Here is a 19,488-nt window from a genome sequence, read left to right as displayed (position 1 = left end):
AACTTTTCTTAATATATGGGTGAATTCCATTTGATTCATAGCTTTTGTCATTCTGGTTACCAATAATTACATCAAAGGACTGAGAAACTCTGAAAGACCATAGTACGTTATCTATAATTGTAGTGTACATTACTTCTCTTTTGTAAGTTTTCCATTTAGTATATTCCTTTGTAATTTAGTTAAAGGCTCTTACTTAGACTCAATTACGGTATTCCTTGGAAAGTGAAATACTTGCATATTGTGGCCACTGTTAATCTTGTGTTGCCTTCATACAAATAAATAGGACTTGTTTTGTTTTCTTAGGAATTGAGGCAACACATCTGCATCTGGCTGCAGACACACAGACACACACAGAGACCACACACAGGCATACACACACACAAACACACAAAATCTTTTCAAACACAAAGGTCTCTAATAAAACTTTGGTGACAGACATGAAGCACTCAAAAGAATTCTCAGTAATCAGAAAGATGCTGGATGTGAGCCCCAGATGAAAGATACTGTACTGTAGCTGGGAGGTCTAGGGATTTCTGGAGATTTCAGAAGAAGAGGGTTGTCAATATTTCTAACACTATGGCTGAGTCTTTCTGCCTTCATCTTGCTTCATTTACCTTCACCTTAGTTTATTCTCTTTTCTTCCCATAACGGTTTAAAAGTTTTCCCCAAACTGCAAATCCACTATTGCCAGCCACCACCACAGGGAGAGCTGCAAAATCTCTCAGTGAGTGACATATATATCTCTAACCAAAGATGATGGTGTGGTTCAATGATTTACTCATTAAAGGTGTTGAAATAAATACTATCGACCAGATATGATGAAATCAGTGATTGTGATCATTTTTTTTCCTTAGAAATTCTGTGAATGGCTTTGACATGTCATCAATATCTCATTTATGTAAAATAATATTTTTAAATTTTAAGTCTTCAGAAATGCTTAATTTAACCATCTTTACAAATAGCTTTAGTAAAGAGAAACACAACACTACCATCATTCCATCTCACTGATATTATTAAAGTAGTTTCTAGTTTCCAGAAGAATTATAATGAGGAGAACCCAGAGTAATATGTATAGAGATGCAAAAGGACTAGTTTGATGGCAGAGTGCTCTCTCACTCATTTGAATGCCTGTCAGCAGCTATGGAGATATCATGAATTAGAAGTAGTCACAAACTAATGAATCTAAACAGAAAATAAATCTATCAGCTTTAAGGAGAAAAGTTACTAATAACTTCTACTCTAACACAGAATATCCTAAAATAAAATTAATATAAAGTATTGAGTGACTTTGTTTTCATGAACAAAAACAAGAGTCACACATAAAAATTTGAAAAATAATCTACCATAAACATTCTTGTTTTGTTTTTAAGGAAATTCAAAGCCCCAGATGGACTAGTACCACCCATTCTTTTACTTATAGTTAAATATAGCTGCATACAACTGTTTATAGATTATTTGTTCTTGATCCTCACCCTCCAGGGGAGTTAGAGACCTGACATCAGTCTTATCCATTGGTTGTAATAACAATACTTATTATTCATTGAGTGCTTACTTTGTGTCAGGTACTGTTCAGAGCATTTTACAGGTATTATTACCTCATTTGGTCTTCACAACAACCATTTGAGGTAAGAAGTATAATTACTTGTATTTTAAGCACAAGGAAATTGAGGCACAGAGAAGGTAAGTAACTTGTTCATGGTCACACAGGAAGTATCAGGTAGAGCTACAATTCAAACTGACAGCCTGAATAGACTTCATGCCATAGGCTAGTTATAACAATCAAAAATTTCTTCTGCCTCTAGAATATTAGAATTCAACAAACTGAACATGAGTCTTATTATATGAGTTCTTTTATTTATTCATTTCTAGTTAAACTAAAAGGAGGAAAGCATGACGTATGTCTCAGGGGTTGCAGTTTTATGTCAAAAATGTAGTAGGTTTAGTTTTTGATGTTGGTGAAAAACTAAGAACAACAAAAATATGTATGATCACTATTTTGAAAACTGATTTTTAAAAAAAATTTATTTACTTTATTTTTGGCTGTGTTGGGTCTTCGTTGCTGCGTGCAGGCTTTCTCTGGTTGCAGTGAGCTGGGTTGGGCGGGCTACTCTCCGCTGCAGTGAGCGGGCTTTCTCTGGTTGCCGTGCATGGGCTTCTCATTGCGGTGGCTTCTCTTGTTGAGGAGCATGGGCTCTGGGCACGTGGGCTTCAGTAGTTGTGGCATGCGGGTTCTAGAGCACAGGCTCAGTAGTTGTGTCACACGTGCTTAGCTGCTCCCTGGCATGTGGGATCTTCCCGGACCAGGGCTCGAACGCATATCCCCTGCGTTGGAAGGTGGATTCTTAACCACTGTGCCACCAGGGAAGCCCTGAAAACTCTGATTTTCATATACCAAGACTTTTCTTTTTATTTATTTAACTTTTTATTGGAGTATAGTTGACTCATAATGCTGTTAGTTTTAGGTGTACAGCAAAGTCAATCAGTTATACATATATTCACTCTTTTTTAGATTCTTATCCCATATAGGTCATTACAGAGTATTGAGTAGAGTCCCCTGTGCTATACAGTAGGTCCTTATTAGCTATCTACTTTATATATAGTAGTGTGTATCCAAGACCTTTCTTTTTTGATGGTAAGTTTATAATACCATCCCCAAGTGATTGTTGTTTATAGGTAATACATTTCAGCTTTCAAGATGCTAAAGTACAACTATATTATTAACCTGATGTATTAAATGATATAGGTCAAATCTGAGGGATTGAATCTTATTCTGTCAGAATTTTACTGTATCAAGTATTGATTTAAAGAAGCTAGCCACTGAAATAAGTATGTTTATATGGACTGTTCTATAATGCCTGCTAGCATTGGTGGCATGGGACTGGACTTCCTGCTTAATGGCTTTAAAACTTCCCTGAGTATTTTATACCCACTGTGATTTAGTCATTAAACACCAGATTTCTTCATATTCCCTGAAAAAGGTCTACGAAATTGGTCTATGTGTGACTGGGGAGATATATGGCCTCAAAGGACATATCAGAAACTCCAGGGGCTGGGTATTCCAATTTGTTTCCTGGTAAGAAATGCCCCTCACTCTGAAAATCACTGTGAAAAGACAAGGTTTCTGATGAGACTGTGCTGTTCATCTCAAAAATGCTGGGGCTGAAAAAGGTTGAAAACTACTGGCATTGCTAATGTAAAGATAAAGGAAATCCCTTCGCACACCCACCCCTCCCCAACTAAAGGCAAAGTATACTTCCAGCATTTTCATCTTTACAATTTTCCTTACGAAGGTTCCAAAGGTACTTTTTATTGCTTCTATATCTAGGGGTTGCTTCTTGGGTCCGTTTTGGGAGGTATTACATGGCTGTAAATTTCTTCTCTGAGAAATATTTAAATAAGCTAGTGACCAATATCCAGTTAAATTATTGCATTAACATCTACTACAGAGTTTGCCAAATTTTCTGACCTTTCACATTAAAATTTGTTTGGAAAAGAGCATGGTTTAAAAAAAAGGCATGGTTTAAAAGAAAGAAAAACCTAATAAAAAATTAGCTGTCTGTTTAAAAGATTCTGATATGCTCTTCATTTTAATACAGTATATTTCTGGCAAACCTGGCACATTTCTGCCGACTTTTTTCATATAGCTCCCACAAGGTAGTCAAACTATAGAAATGCTATCTACAGCATTGGCTGAGATATGGTATACTCCCAGATCAAATGAGAATATAAAAAAGTGGCATACTTGGGCCATGAAAGTGCTTTCATGAGTTGCATTTTGGAATTGGGCCTTTGGATTACACTGAAAACTGCTAAAAGCACAGCCTTTCAAAGTTCAATATTACATTTACTCTAAGGATATTATAAGACAAGTGACAGTTAACTAGATCATTCAGCGGTCCCCATTTAAAATGCCAGGTGACAAATTTCTTTCAAATTAAACCCTAGGAAAAGCTTTGCTCTTCCTTAGAAGAGCTGTTTTTCTTTTTTCTTAAGGACAATCATTTAGCTCAGTGTTTCTCAGCAGTCATGGCATTTTGGGCAGAACAATTCTCGGCATGTGGGATGCTCCCCCCACCCCCTAGGACAGCCGTTTAGTATCCCTGGCCTCCAGACATTAATGCCAGTCAGGCACTTGGTCATTGTGACCACCCAAACTGCCCAACATTTCTAAATGTACTAGTTGAGAGAACACTAAATACATTGTTCACTTCCTTTGTTTTGCCTACCAGGAAACTCAATCAAATTTGTCATTAAAAAAATATATCTGGGAAAGTATAGTATATCCTATATACCTGCATTCTAACTTTCTCCCAGTCTTGAACTTCCGTCTTAATTTATATTTTCCTTGGTCATGAACTTAATTTTGTATTCTGATTTTATTAAGACAATCCCAAATCTTTGTCAAACCAGATGAGGTACAAATAAATGAAGATAGCTTTGATCTTGGGTGGCCTAGGCCTGCAGTGGCTTGAAGCGGGGTTTCGGTTCCCGGCCAGTGACTGAGGTTGGGTCGTGCCGGTGAGAGCACCGAATCCTAGCCACTAGACCAGTGGTCAGTGACAAGGCCCTGGCTTGTACGGCTTTGCAGAAAAAGAATTCCCACAAAGACGGAAAGTAGTGAAACAAGTATTTATTAGGCGAGAAAAAGAGTTATGTGTGGATAGACACATGGGTGGGCTCAGAGAAAGAGTAGTGCCCTCGTGGCAGTTTGAATCACTTTTATGGGGCATTTCTTCAGGTTTCCTTTGGCCAGTCATTTTGATTTGCCTGGTTCAAAGTCCATATTTGGTATAGCTCAGGATTTTCCCATGTGTGCACATGCATCTCTTGGCCAAGATGAATTCTACGGAAGAGGCCTTTGGGTAGGTTTGGACACTTGGCATCACTCCCCTTTTGACCTCCAAGGAGGCTTTCTGTCCATGTGTAGTCTGGGAGGTCTCCTGACTTCAAGAATGAGGAATAAGTGGTCTCTTATCTTCCCTCTGGGCAGGGTCCAGCCTCCTCTCTCAATTGTCCTGTTATTCCCATCTCAGAGTACCGGTCCACAAGGAACAAACACAAACTGTTTGCCCTGGGGGCCCATCTATCTCCTGTCTCAGCTTGACAGTTCAGATAGCATTTCCCAACCCCCCTTCATTCCCAAAAGTAGCACTAACTTGAAACAAAGTGTCACTGTTATATACAATACCAATTTTTCACTTCTACACATAAAGTGGTAGAAAAACTACTCCTCAGACACCTAGCTCTAAGGAATTAAGAAAGAATAAGCCAAAGAGAAGAAAGTATTTTTTAAAACTTTTGACAAAAGTGTATAAATAAAATATCACTTTTATATAAGCCTTATTTCTATATAACAGCAAATGTAAATGAGAAGAGCCCATAGGAAGTATTTATTACTTTTAACATTATAAAAATCCTTTTGTTAAAAATATAAACTCTATATGAAGTTAGTTTTTGTGTGTGTCTTCATTTTAGATGAAAAATTATGGAGGTAAATCTAATGATACACTTTCCTTTTTCCATATGAAAAGTATTTTTGGTTCTGATTTAAGTGATTCCCTCAGATTCCTCATTTTTGGCAGACTTTCACTGAGGGAAACTATTAAGCAACTCAACATTATTAGGCATTTAGATATAGATTTGTCTTTTAATATAAAACATCTTTAGTGGATATAGTGCCCCAAATGGTATTCTGTTTTTTATACTTATTTGTAAGTCATTTATAGTCTTGTTGGGACTTTTGAGGGAGTACTTACAGAAGATCCTATTGAGGAGCTTCAGTGAAAATGAGGTAAAAACTAGAGATACATTATCCTATGTTCTACTTACCTTAGAAGTACAAACAGCTATGTTAGCAGGAAGCTGGGAAAACTGCTTCAATTCAAATACATCACGTGCTGCCCATCGGCTCATGTGATTTTCAGCTTTGCTTGATCCAATCACATTCTGGTTTGAATGAATGTAAGCCACTTCCTGAACACCACCTAAGAGGTAATTGATGTTTATTAAGTGATGTCTCATAATGAAGCAATATGGTTCAAGGTATACTTTAAAAATTAGCGGCAACACATTAAAAACGGGTTACGCTTATTTTATTTTTAATCCTCAAGAAAAACATTGTTTGTATGTCAATATCACAATATTCTTTTTTAAAACAATTGAAAAGAGAAAGAGTCCAAATATATTGGTCTAGGTTAACTTAGAAATGACTTTTCCCTCTCATCAATATAAGAACTTCTGAATCAGGTAACAATTTTTAGATTTAAGCCTGAATGAGAGTTTTGGCTAAGAGGAAAGCCATAGTGGAAGGTTGTCTCTATGAATTTGTTGTCTCTGTTGATGTAAAACAAAAGTTTACTAATTTAAAAGCAGTGCTAACCTCACCTGTTCCTTTAAACATGTATTTGATTACAGTGACTAAGTACGAGCATGGGGTTTATGACCAGGGAGTTTTGTTTGGTTGGCTTTGTTCAGTTTTACTGTTTGTATACTGTCTTTTTTGTACATATGCCCAGATTTGGAGGTTTTTAGGAAATGAAAAAAAATTAACTTACACCTTTTATCTGAAAGAAGTTTAAAAAATGGCTACATTTTTTTAATTGCTTTGCTTCTGGGCACCTATAATTTACTTTTAAATTGCGGTCATAAAAAAGAAGGCTCAAATTGAGGTCTATAAAAGCTCCCTCAAACAGCTCTGGAAATGAAACTCAATTATGACCTTCAACACTTGTGCTGTTTTAGTCCTGAACCTTTCTCAACCAGAATTGCCAATCATGAGAAAACAAGATGTTGTTAAATAAGCTGAGTAAAAGAGTAACCAAGATAATATTCGCCTTAAATTTCAAAATATCAGTAGTAAGTATACCAACAGTTTTAAACCTTCAAAAGGATTCTGGTAGAAAATTTACTCAGATTTTTCTTAATTTTGATGACACATTTTATGCATTATTCAAAATAGAACGAGTTTCACACAAACTATTGACACCTTTTACACAGTAAAAAACAAAAACAAAAAACAAAACTTAGCTGCTCTTTTAAAAAAGTTTATGCAATAACTCCTCAAACCTAAAATCTAATTGTAGCACAGAAACCAAAGGATAGTCCAGTACTGGTATCCCTTAGTTCTTGAAAGTTTGCTTTACACCACTTAGCTTTTCCAAAAGACCTACGTTAGTACCTGTTTTCACTCTAACAGAAAGAAATCCAAAGAGAGTTTTCACTTTTGTGAAAAAGGGAGAAAAGTGAAGTGTTGCAGTGTTTGCTTTGCAGCAAGCCCTTATAGAGGCAGCACACAGCCCAGCCGCAAGCGTGGCACCACCAAGCTCCTTCCCCAGGAATGACACTCAGCATCTCAGAATCAAGCCATCATAGCTTTGGACTGTGTCTGTGAGCATCTGTGCTTTATCTGGATTTATTTTGTGTAACCATTAACAAGATGTGTCCTAAGGTAATTGCTTCTTTGCTTTACACCATTTCAGCTTACAAAGTTACACAGGAAGGCTCTACTTTCGGAGAGCAGGGTAAACCTGCACTTAATTACAAGGGTATCAAAATATATATCATAATGAACTTTTAAATGACACTACTAATAACCACAAAATAAAGCTTATCAAAATAAAAGCTTGCTTACATATCAGATTCTTTCATGTAGTTTTTTTTGGAATGAGTGAGACACTTTTGAAGGCAATGCTAACTCTTAAAACTACTAATCAGATTCTCAGCAGATGGTGGTAAGGGGAAGCAGTTTTTCAATCTCTCTGAATCCCCACATGAGAACAACAACTAGACTGCAAAACCAAAAGCAAAGGACAACACTTACAACAAAATTAGATGACAAGATACTCCCATTAGCCCTAAAATACAAGAGTGTAGGTATAACCCACTAATAGCTACACACTCTGCATGGCATCAGGGTCTGTGTGAAGGAAGAAGGAAATGACAGGGTGGCATCTGGATCAGAGAACAGGAGACCCTAGCACAGTGGGTTATTTGGACATCAGTAGCTGGATCTGGGAAGGTTCTGCATTCTCTAAAGCTGAGTACAGCATACAGGAGGCTTGTGGTAAGAAGGCCTGAGGGGCTGGGGCAAGCTAGCCCTAAGGAACTCCCCAAGCTAACCCACCAGGGCTCCCAGGCCAGGGCCATACAGTGACGAAAAACTGCTGGGATGGAGTCAAAATGAGCAGAATAGGAAGAACAGGGATGAGGGAAAGAGATGGTCTAGAGCAAAGCAGTGGAAACAGAAACAGGAAATCCTATCATAGTTTTGAACACTATAGAAAAATAACAAATATGAATCTCTGTGAAATTAGAAAAGATGTTTTAAACTCTGCCTCATTTAAAAAAAGTCAGGGAAAAGAATTTCTATAAAAATGAGCAAGAGGGTCAAATCTCATAAAAATTATAAGAGTAAAGAGAATAAGCAGCAGAATAATATCCCTACAATGAAAATATGCCAGAAAGATATGCTTACAAAACAACAAAATTGTAATTGATTTCAAAATTAGGTAAAACACCTTAAGAAAATGATAAAATATAGGAACCAACAATATAAATCAGAATTAGAATAACTCAGAAATGAGTGGCAGAACTCAGAAAGACATAGAAATTTTAAAAAAAATTCAGAAATGGAGACTAAATTAGAAGGAACATAAGAGAGAATAAACACAATAGATATTGATTTAAGAGAAATAAAAGGACATTTTTAAAAAGCAAAAAGAAATGAAAAATAAATAAAATAGGATTTGGGAGAATGTGACAAATACTGAAGACAGGCAAGGAAGACTGAACACTTGAATAACATAAATTCCTGAAGAGGAAAGTCAAAGTAAAGGAATAGAACAAGTAACTAAAAATACTAGTACAAATAAGCTTTCCTTAAATAAAAACTGAGTTGAAACTACACTAAGAGAATACTGATACAGACTACTATGGACTGAATATTTGTGTCCCCTCAAAACTCGTATGTTGAAGCCCTAATCCCCAATGTGATGGTGTTTGGAGGTTAGGCCTTTGGGAGATAATTAGGTCTTAAGGGTGGAGCCCTAATGAATGAGATTAGTGCCCTTATAATAAAAGACATGAAATAGATGATTTCTCTCTTGACCATGTAAAGACAGCAAGAAGGCAGTGATCTGTAAACCAGGAGGAGGGCCCTAATCAAGAACCCTTCCTGATCTTGGGCTTCCAGCCTCCCAAACTGTGAGAAATAAATGTTGTTTAAGCCATCCAGTCTATGGTAACTTGTTACAGCAGCCTGAGCTAAGACAAACACCAAAATATAATCTAGTAAAATTACTAGAAAATAAGGAAAAGAAAAAACACACTTTGGGCATCTAAGAAAAAAAAAAGAACACATAGCACAATACTTCATGCCAGAAGAAAATGAAGCTACATATTTAAAATACTTAAGAAAAGAAAGTATAAGCCAAGAATTTTATATCCAGAAAAAATGACTTTTAAGTATAAAGGGCACAAACTGCTATCAAAAGGATCTCAGGGAATATTACTCTCATGAGTACTTCCTGAGATCTAATAGAAATAAGGAATCTACTAGAAAATAAGCTTCAGACAACCAAAATGACTAGAGAGACATTGACATAAGAGACATTGACTAATGAGAAGCATTAAATTTATAGTTACCTGCAAACCAAGAATAAATGAAGTCTAAGAGGAGAGAGTATAATGCAATATTCATGTGTGTTGACAATGAAGACATAATATATCCATTTTAAAAATGGGCAGAAATGGGAGAGTATATACAAAAAAACCCACCCCCAAACCTTAATGTTTCTAGGAATTATATTATAATAATATTTTTCTTATTTGACTTTTGTGTAACATGGATAAAACATGAGTAATTATGGAACATTATAATTAAATCGTTCCCTATATGCCAAAGAACCGGTATTATCAGCAGAGAAGAAGTGGTATGTAAATATGATAGAGAAGAGGTTAAAGCTCTATACCCCCAAAGTAAGTACAAATATGGAAATATCAATATGAATTCATGAAATATTTTATCATATATAAAAATACATACATGTACATAAATACATATATAAACTCATATATAAACTCATGTATACCTATATACACACACACACATATGTATAAACATACGTAACACAATTTATCCACTGAAAAGGCCCAAGCGAGTAGTAGCAATGATCATTCCTAGCACCAGACTGTGGTCTTGAAACACACTTTCTCACTAAAAGAAACCAAGACTTCTTAGAGAAATGACTGATTTTAGGTCTGAGGCAAAAAATGCATGAAGGAACATCCTGTAATACCTGATAGGTATCAAAGATGATTAGCATCATGTTAAAGATCTCAGGAATCAAAATGCTCATGTTTAAAGGCTCCCACTGTCCAAAGATGGGAAAATTGAGCCTCAATAATGATATTAATTGAAATGGATTTGGACTCATTAAATGTGTTTGAATCAATTAATTCATAATGATTTTAAGAAAAGAAATCGATGGGAAATCAATTTATTATACTAAAAGCTGTTAAATAAATTATTTTTCCTGCCTTCTCTATATGAACTGTACTGGGTAAGTAATAGTAGATGAGAGGAAGTATCTCCTTACAGAAGCATCCTAACTAACAAATGAAAAAGAAATGAGAGAAGTAGAAAATGTCATTTTGCTACTCTGAATGAATAAATAATTCTAGGCATTAAGCATCAATGGCTGCTAAGATCACAAAGAGAGAAACCAGCATACATTCTGTCAAACACTAACTTTTGTTTTGTCAAAGGGATTGAACCTGAACTTGATATAGTGTCAGACGCCAACTGCTCATTTTCAGGAAATATAGAGGGCGGAGAAATATGTTCAACTGCACCAATCCGCAATATGCAAGTTGCAGAAAACAACTGGCCTGGTTTCTTCAACAGAGAAATCATATAAAGGGATGGAGGAGGAATCCTATACATTAAGCTATATAAAATTTTTTTAATGAGTGAGGCTAAACTATAATGTCTAGGGATACACATTTGTATCAAATGTATATACATTTAATAAAGCCATAAAAATGCAAAAAAGTTAGAATAATTAGTGTATGGGGAAGGTTGTGATTCAGATGGGCCACATGGAAGGGGTCCTGGTCTAGATGACAAAGTTCTCTATCTTGACCTAGGTGGTCTTCCCCTTTATCCTGCCACCACCCACTTCCTCACTGTGCCTCAATGTAGCATCTTGATTGCAGAGCTAATTCAAGTTAATTCAAGAATCTCTTGAGGAACTATTTGATTGCACGAAACAAATATGCAAAGAAAAGTTTTCAGAATATATCTGCAGTTACCTAAAAATTTATCCATTGATTCACACATCTGATCTTGATTGACAATGCTCTTATTTGGAAATTTCATCGGTTTTCTTGGTATGAAAGTGCTATTTTTCTCATGGCTAGGTAATTTTGAAGAGAAACTGATTCTATCTTTTATAGTTTTTGGTCTATGGCTCTGTTTAGAGACACTGATGTGGCTAACAGATAAATCATCATCTGAAGATGTAAAATCATCAATAGCCTGAGAGGTACAGTCTTCATCTGTTGCACACAGTTGGTTTGTTTTTTTCATTGTTTTTGGAAAAGTGTAAAGTTCCCTTTTATTTTCCTCTTTTCTCTTAAACCTCAGAGAACTAGTAGCTCTTTTCTTTCTTACTCTTGACTTGGAGGAAATTTCAATGTCATCAGATTCGTCACTAATATCACTACTGCCTTTTCTTTTTGTATTAGATTTTAGGGTCTTGTTCTCAGGATTTAATTGTTTTGAAATTAGTCCATTTCCTCTGACACTGGTCTTTCTATTATCACCATTATTTCTTATATTTACAGGGTTTTCTGTTTCAGAATCTTCAGATCCATCCACAGGTGGCTTAAACCTTACCCTCCTCTTGAGGAATCTTTGAGTTGTGTACTGTGTGGGTAAGATGATATCACTATCTTCTGATTCTGTGACATTCTGTGAAATGCAATGGTGGCCAACTGTATTTTTAAAATTTTTCTCATCATCACACTCAGAAGAAATATTCTGTTCTAAAATCTCAGTTTTATCAAAAATATATTTTCCATTTGGATTTAGGATGTTAGTGAATTTCTGATGCTTTGAAGTACCAAGAGAGTCTTGACTTTTCCGACAACCAACATCTTTGGCTTCTGTTGAAAGGCATGTGGGCTGTTCATCAGAACTTTCATCGTCAGAGGTAATATTTCCATCACTATCCTCAACTGCTTCACATTTTGTCTCAAACAATTTAGAGAAACCACACTGGAGTAAGGTAAGCTGCCCAGGAGAACCTGAAGCTTTACTTGAGTCAGATGCTTTGTTTTTAGCAGTCTTTATTATTGAGTTTCCTACTGATTCATCTTCACTAAAATCACTGCAGAGATCACATGCTTCTTTTGCTAGTGGTTCTGCAGGCTGTTCTGGACCTTTGTGTTCTTGACAGTCAGGCTCCCTATCCTATATAGGAAGCAATGGTGGAAACATTAGAAAACGTCAAAATAAGGATATCAAATCTATCACACTGGAGGGGAATTGAATTTGGGCAGATAATTGATGTACAAGTATATTACCTGGTATTTTCTAAAAGTAAAACATTTATTGATAGTAAACAAACATAAAGGATTTAATATTACAGTCTGGTATACTCTTTTAAAGTTGACTAACTTTCCAAATAAATAAAAGTTAAAACTAGAATATCAAATGATCAAATTATAAGGAAGGTAAACACAGAGCAGAGCTGTTAGCTTCTAAGATGCAGACTGATTCTGGCCTCAAAGTGAAGAGCACACAACTTATTGCTTATGACAGTCCAGCAGATACTTTCAATCATGCGTTAAAAACACAACAAATTTGTAGGAGCTAAAGAATTCCCAACTGGAAAATGTTTCTAATTGATTAAAAACAGATTGGATAGGATCTTGACCACCATAAATAAAGAAAATATTGAAGCTATTTTGAAGTAAAATTTGCTACAAATTTAAATCCAATATTTACTTTTTTCACATTAATTAGAGCTAAATATATTCTCAGTTTCTGAAAACTGAGGCTTCATTAGTAAAACATTTTGGGAAAGTATTATCTGGTTATACTTCTGCCAACATTTGATACTCATGTATTTCTATAAATTTAGAAATATATTCACCCCATACTTGGTTATATAAATTTATAGGGGTGTTATAAATTTATAGTTTTCATTGCATATAGTTATCATACAGTTATATGATATACTGTTATATCATATATATATGTTATATCATAATATAGTTGTCATATAGCCCATTATATCTTTGGGCTAGTACAAAATTACAGTTAAATCCCTTAAAAAAAAACAACAAGAAAATAATAGCAACAACAATTAAAAAAATCTTCTACATATATTCTTTACTTTTAAAAAGACTTTATGATGACAATATAGATTTTGTAGTATGTGAGATGACAAACTACCACAAGACAAAGGACTCAAATGAAATATCTGCTTGAGTCAGAGAATGAGTTTGGTGTTTGAATTTAATAATTTTAAATATACATTGATTGCTATTTTTCCATCTAATTTGTTGTTTAGTAAAAAAAAAAATATTTAGGTTGGATTGGTTACCTATACAGTGCATTTAATTTTGGATTTACACTTTGGCATAGTTAAAATTCCAGTTTGGATGTAAACACCTGGTGACTGCTCCTGAATTTTTTTTTTATGATATGATATGAAATATTAGCCTAAATTATTAATTTTACTGACAGTCCTCTGACTTTGTATCCTTGACTTTTTAAAAAAATTTTTCTTTACACATTGAAAAATGAAGGAAAAGGAAAAGAAACTTAAAATCTTCACATACATGTTTCCCAGGAGTTTCTAGGCTACCGATTCAAAGATTGCTTACTGTTTCTAGTTTGTGTACTGGAGGTTCCTCTTTCAACCATGTTGTAGCTGTCATGATCCCTGCTTCCACTTGGCCTTCTCTCTATAAAGAATGTAGATAACTGTAAAATATAGGGTAGAAACAACCAGATAAACAACAGCAATGGCATGCTAAAACTTAGAGTTAAGAAAATTGAGTCCAGGGAATTCCCTGGTGGTCCAATGGTTTAGGACTCTGTGATTTCACTGCCATCGGCCTGGGTTTGATCCCTGGTCAGGGAACTAAGATTCCGCAAGATGTGTGGTATGGCCAAAAAAAAAAAAAAATGAGTACAGCCTGCTTTAACTCTCTTAATGCTATTTTTCAATTTGCTAATTAAGGAATTCATATATATTTTTAAATGCTCATAATTCTTAGGTAGTATAGAGGCACAGTGGAAGCCTGCTGGGCTCATAAAAAATTCTTACTTCTTATCATAAGCTTACTTTTTCTGATAGAAAACTAATAACATTTTTCAGCAAACTCCACTAAAAGCCCTAGTAGGGAGGGAGAGTGAAAAAATGTTAAAAATTTACCCAGTAGTGATAGCCATAATAACTATGTCTATATGATAACTATATAACTATTGTATATGTGTAAATATTATATAATATTGCAATAACTGTAAGGACATATTATCAACATTTTAAATACCACAGATAATGTTGGGTATTGGGCACTCGATATTCTAGCTTATACTGCTAGTGTGTTTATAGTTCATATTCATTAAAATATGTTTATTGATTCCTTCAGTGTAGTAGACACCAAAATGAAAATATCCATCTAATATAAAACCAAAAAAATCTTAATTAGATAATAGGCTTGCTACATCTTTAAGGAAAGTATGCTTTTATAGCTTTTGGTATATCATTTAGCAGAGATATTTAATGGCCTAGATTCTAGAATATTAAATTCTTCTTCAAAAGGAAATAAATTTATTTCTCTTTTCAAGGCTTTATTTGTTGATAGAACAAGGGGAAATAATACTATCATCACCAGAGTTACAAATATCCAACTTACGAATACACCAATATTCATAGTATAGCAATGGCATGGTTTCAGTTACCTGGTATCCAGGGCAACAAGTGAGAATCACCCCTAAAGAACTTGAAAGAATGATAAAGAGTTCCTGAATTGCCATGAGATCTTTTCTTCCAGTGCCTAGAGGCTATTACTGTAAGGGAATGGGAAGCCTCTGTCCGAGAACTCCCTTTTATCTCTTCAACAGAATTCAAATGGCTACAACAGATGCAACTGGCAGCAACAGAAATCTACAAGCTGTCAGAACCCCTTTGTGATAGGTAAATGACAACTCCAGTCTTCTGTTGACTTGGAGTCATCCTTAACTCCTGTTTCTCATATCCTATCAGATGATCCAGCAGCAAATCCTGTCAGTGCTTCAGGGCATCCACCACTACCCTCTGGCCCAAACCACCATCTCTTGGCTGGATTGTTGCAGTATCCTCCCACCTGGCTTCTTGCTTCTGCTCCTGTACTTCTATAGTCCAATTCTTAACATTTAGAATAGATAGTACAGATCAGACTATGTCATTCTGCTGTTCAGAACTCTAATTGCTTTTTTTTTTTTTTTTGTAGTACGCGGGCCTCTCACTGTTGTGGCCTCTCCCGTTGAGGAGTGCAGGCTCCGGACGCGCAGGCTCAGCGGCCATGGCTCACGGGCCCAGCTGCTCCGCGGCATGTGGGATCTTCCCGGACCGGGGCACGAACCTGTGTCCCCTGCATCGGCAGCCGGACTCTCAACCACTGCGCCACCAGGGAAGCCCTCTAATTGCTTTTGTTATCACTCAAGTCAAAGCCAAAGTTCCTGTAGGATCTGGTTTCCTGTCATTTCTCTGGCCCCATCTTTTGCTCTTTTGATTACTCCACTCCAGCCACTTTGGCTTCCTTGCCATTTTGAAATCATGCTGGGCATGCTCCTCCCTCAGGGCCTCTGTTTGCATTTGTTCCTCTGTCTAAAACACCTCTTCCTTTCTTGTCTCTTCAAAGAATCAAATGCAATCTCACAGTAGCCTTCCTTGGCTACTCCATCTAAAATTGTAATGCTCTTTCCCTGACAGTCTCCCTATTTCCCTTCCTTGCTCTATTTGGTTTTTTTTTGAGATATAATTTACATATAATACTGTGTACGTTTAAGGTCTACGAGGTGTTAATTTGATATATTTATATACTATAATATGATTATTATCATAGCTTTAGTTAACACCTCTAATGTGGCATATAATTATCAATTCTTTCATGTGGTGAGAATATTTAAGAACTAGTCCTTTAGCAGTTTTGAGGTATATAATAATAGTATTGTTGACAATACTCACCATGCTGTGTAGTAGATCTCTAGAACTTACTCAACTACTTGCTCTATTTTTATCCTTAGAATCTATCATCATAATATACTAACTTCAGTTATATTTCTCTTTATTACTTGTTTCCCTCAAATAGAATGTAAAATTTTGTAGGCAGGGCTTTTTGTCTATTTTATTCATTTCTGTATGCCTAGTCCTATGATGTATAGTATTGGACATTTAACATATACTCAATAAATATTTGTGAAATTAGCTCTCAGTATCTATCTCTAAAGGGAAACCATTAAAAGAAAGTCAATGAAAAATAGAACTAAATTGCCCAGAAATCATCAGATTAAAAGTGTTCTATATATTCAAATTTCTACATCTTAAAACATTTTAAAAGTGATTTTTCTACAACCTTTAAAAATTAAAAATGTATCATAGGAAGTAAAATACTTCTTTTACTTTATAATGTATGTTTCCATTATGCAGAGCTTGGACTAATAATATTTTAAAACATCGTTTGGCCAAAAGCACAGTATGAATCTACCAAATTCTGATTGATAACAAATGAGCAATTTTAATTCAAAATTTAATTTAATAATAAGATAATTTAATAATAATTTAATAATAAGTAAGTTAATAATAAATAATAATAATTTAATAATAAGTGCCAATGATGTGCCTAGCAAGCAGTTAAGCATATTTTACTCTAAACAAAATATAAGATATGGAGGGTCCTGTCATTAATAAACAATCCTGGAGGAGAAACAACATATATTTAGGACAACCAGAGAATAAGAGAACTTTCCGTTTAATAACTTGTCATATGGAATGTCTTACCTAACACTTTTTAAACAGAGGAATAGGTGGCTATTCTGATAAAAAAAAGAGAACAAAACTATTTGATACACAGCAGAAAACAGGACAAGTAATATAATACTAATACATTTTACAGATAATGATTTGAAATTAGAAACATGAATATACCCAACGTCGGAGGTAGGATCTGAGGGGGTCCTGGAGGACAAACAAGGCTATTTACTGATTAGAGAAGAGGAATGGGAAAGAACAAGTCAATCAGAGAAATACCATATTCAAAACAAGAAAGAGACAGAGAAAGGGAGACTTTAAATAGGTCACTCAATTCAGAATCAAATAGTTACTATAAAATAAAAACTGAGCAATATACATCAGGCATTGTATAACAGTTGTAATATTCACAACATACAAATCATATATACCTTCCTCTTCCCCAACCACTGATGATCACGTTTGAACTGATACTAAACTTGCTTAACATATGCTTACTGATGTTACGTGTTCAGTATGTAAATGTTCTCTTCCACCTCCCATAAAGATGGTCTAAGTTCTTTAAGGACAGGGACCAATTGTTCCTTTAACTGTTTTTATGGTACTATTAAATAAATGAAGTATATTAAGGTTTTACTACAAAGTCCTGGAAGTTAAGGGAAATATCCTTAAGTTTTCCAAGACTCAATTTCCTCAACTGTATGATGATGGGATTGAAAAAAACGAGTCCAGGATTTTATAATACTGATACCAATATGAACTAAAAAATAGGTTAATATTCTTAGTACTCTGGTATATTAAAGAATTTTAAAGATTTTTTAAAGGATATAAATATCCTGTTAAGAATAAGAAACATCTGTATCCTGAGGATGAACACAACTGGGAGAGTTTGAAATATTGGTGTGGAATTTTTATTGGGAACAGAAAACAAAAATCTCCATGAGACATGAGAGTGCATCTCAGGGAGTATTTGGTAACTTTTAATCAAAACACATTTTATATTTTTGTTTATTTAGGAAAGTCTCTTTTTTTAGTTCCTGACTTCAACAGCTATTTTCAAAATAATAAATTTCTCTTTACCATCTGAAAATGGCCTTGGAGGTCATACTGTCTTGTATATGTATCTGAATTTGTGTATGTATATTATTTATAACTATGCATGGGGAAAATCTTAGTTCAGAGGTACAGTAATTCATTTCCTATTTCTATAAAAGTAGAAATTCTAAACATAAAACATTTTTAAAAAAGAAAACCAAAAATTTCTCTGAAAAGGCACCAGCAATTTTCCTGAGGGAGAAATCCATGTTTAAAATATTGAAAAAAATCAGAGAAAAATTTCACACCTCCAGGATGTCCCTTGTAAGACAAGACCCTTGGGATCTCAGTTTGAAGAGATTATAGACTCCAAAAAGCTCTCCTCGATGCTCTTTTGATCCTTGAACTGCTTCAAAATACCGCTTGGCATTTTCACTTCCAACCACCACACAGTGAAGTTGCTATAACAGAAAAAACACAAGATGTTTTGAAGTGTCCGCTCCAACAATATGTCAGAATTTCCTGGCATTCCCTGTATATACACAGCTTTAGCTGGAGCAGGCAGAATCTCCGTAGGGAGGAAATTTTATTTTAATTTCCCTGGCAGATGTTGCCATTATGGTGAAATAATAATAATCTGGCCAGTTTTATTAAAGAAGAAATCTTACATTTCCTATTTTATCTGTTTTCTAACAACTGACTCAAGATCATATCCGGATGGACTAGCCACCTGATGTAAAATGTAAAAGGCATACATTTGAATACACTTTTCTCCTTTCTAGACTCTTATTTCAATAGAAACTACTAAAACTGGCAGAAATAGTCGCTACATCACCAAAGTTAAATTATAATCTAAAGTAATTATATAATAACCACGTTGGTATCAAACTAATTGTGGCCATGGTTACATTGTCAACTAAGAGCAAAAATCCAATCATTGTTTAGCAACATTGCATCTCTGAAACAATTCTGAATACAGAAACAACACTGACATGGAACCCTTAAGGACATATACCACTTTAGTACCAACGTAATGTAATCTTTTTATTTACTAGATACTTTATTGTATATAATGTACATACAATTTGATTAACCCATGTACACTCTAACATTTCTTGAAACAAAGAATGAGAAATAACTTCCATCTATTGCTAATGGCAGGATTAGTAAGAAGCGATACTTTATGGTGATTATCATCAGATTGATTTGCACTATAATAATTACGCAAATAAAATTATTCTTATTAATAATAGCTACTATTTATTGAACACATGTGTAGCATTTTTACATTCTCATTTAATTCCTACAATCCTATATTATCATCTCCCTTTTAGAAATAAAAGAACTTAAATTCAGAGAAATTAAGTGCCTTGTTCACAGCTGCCTCACTAGGAAGCATCATTTCTAGAATTTTTACCTGAGTTTG

The 19,488-nt window shown here is 34.8% G+C and overlaps 1 protein-coding gene across 4 annotated transcripts in view; it reads right to left on the bottom strand.

Annotated features, from left to right (window-relative positions):
• Positions 1 to 19,488, bottom strand: part of ERCC6L2 (ERCC excision repair 6 like 2) — a 149,008-nt gene that overhangs the window by 23,574 nt on the left and 105,946 nt on the right. For 3 of the 4 annotated variants that reach the window (XM_032635223.1, XM_032635224.1, XM_032635221.1), the window contains exons 14-17: positions 18,371 to 18,523; positions 13,894 to 13,974; positions 11,311 to 12,472; positions 5,830 to 5,984 (exon numbers count right to left, since the gene is read on the bottom strand). In XM_032635223.1, coding sequence (XP_032491114.1) covers positions 5,830 to 5,984; positions 11,311 to 12,472; positions 13,894 to 13,974; positions 18,371 to 18,523 — 1,551 coding nt within the window. Of the gene's footprint in view, positions 1 to 4,712; positions 4,844 to 5,829; positions 5,985 to 11,310; positions 12,473 to 13,893; positions 13,975 to 18,370; positions 18,524 to 19,488 lie in introns of those variants that run through there. The other variant, XM_032635225.1, reaches the window with a different exon arrangement.

The sequence above is a fragment of the Phocoena sinus genome, chromosome 6, assembly GCF_008692025.1.
Source record: "Phocoena sinus isolate mPhoSin1 chromosome 6, mPhoSin1.pri, whole genome shotgun sequence".
Lineage (NCBI taxonomy): Eukaryota > Metazoa > Chordata > Mammalia > Artiodactyla > Phocoenidae > Phocoena > Phocoena sinus.
Note: the sequence above shows the minus strand (reverse complement) of the source record. Positions and strands in the feature narration are given on the sequence as shown.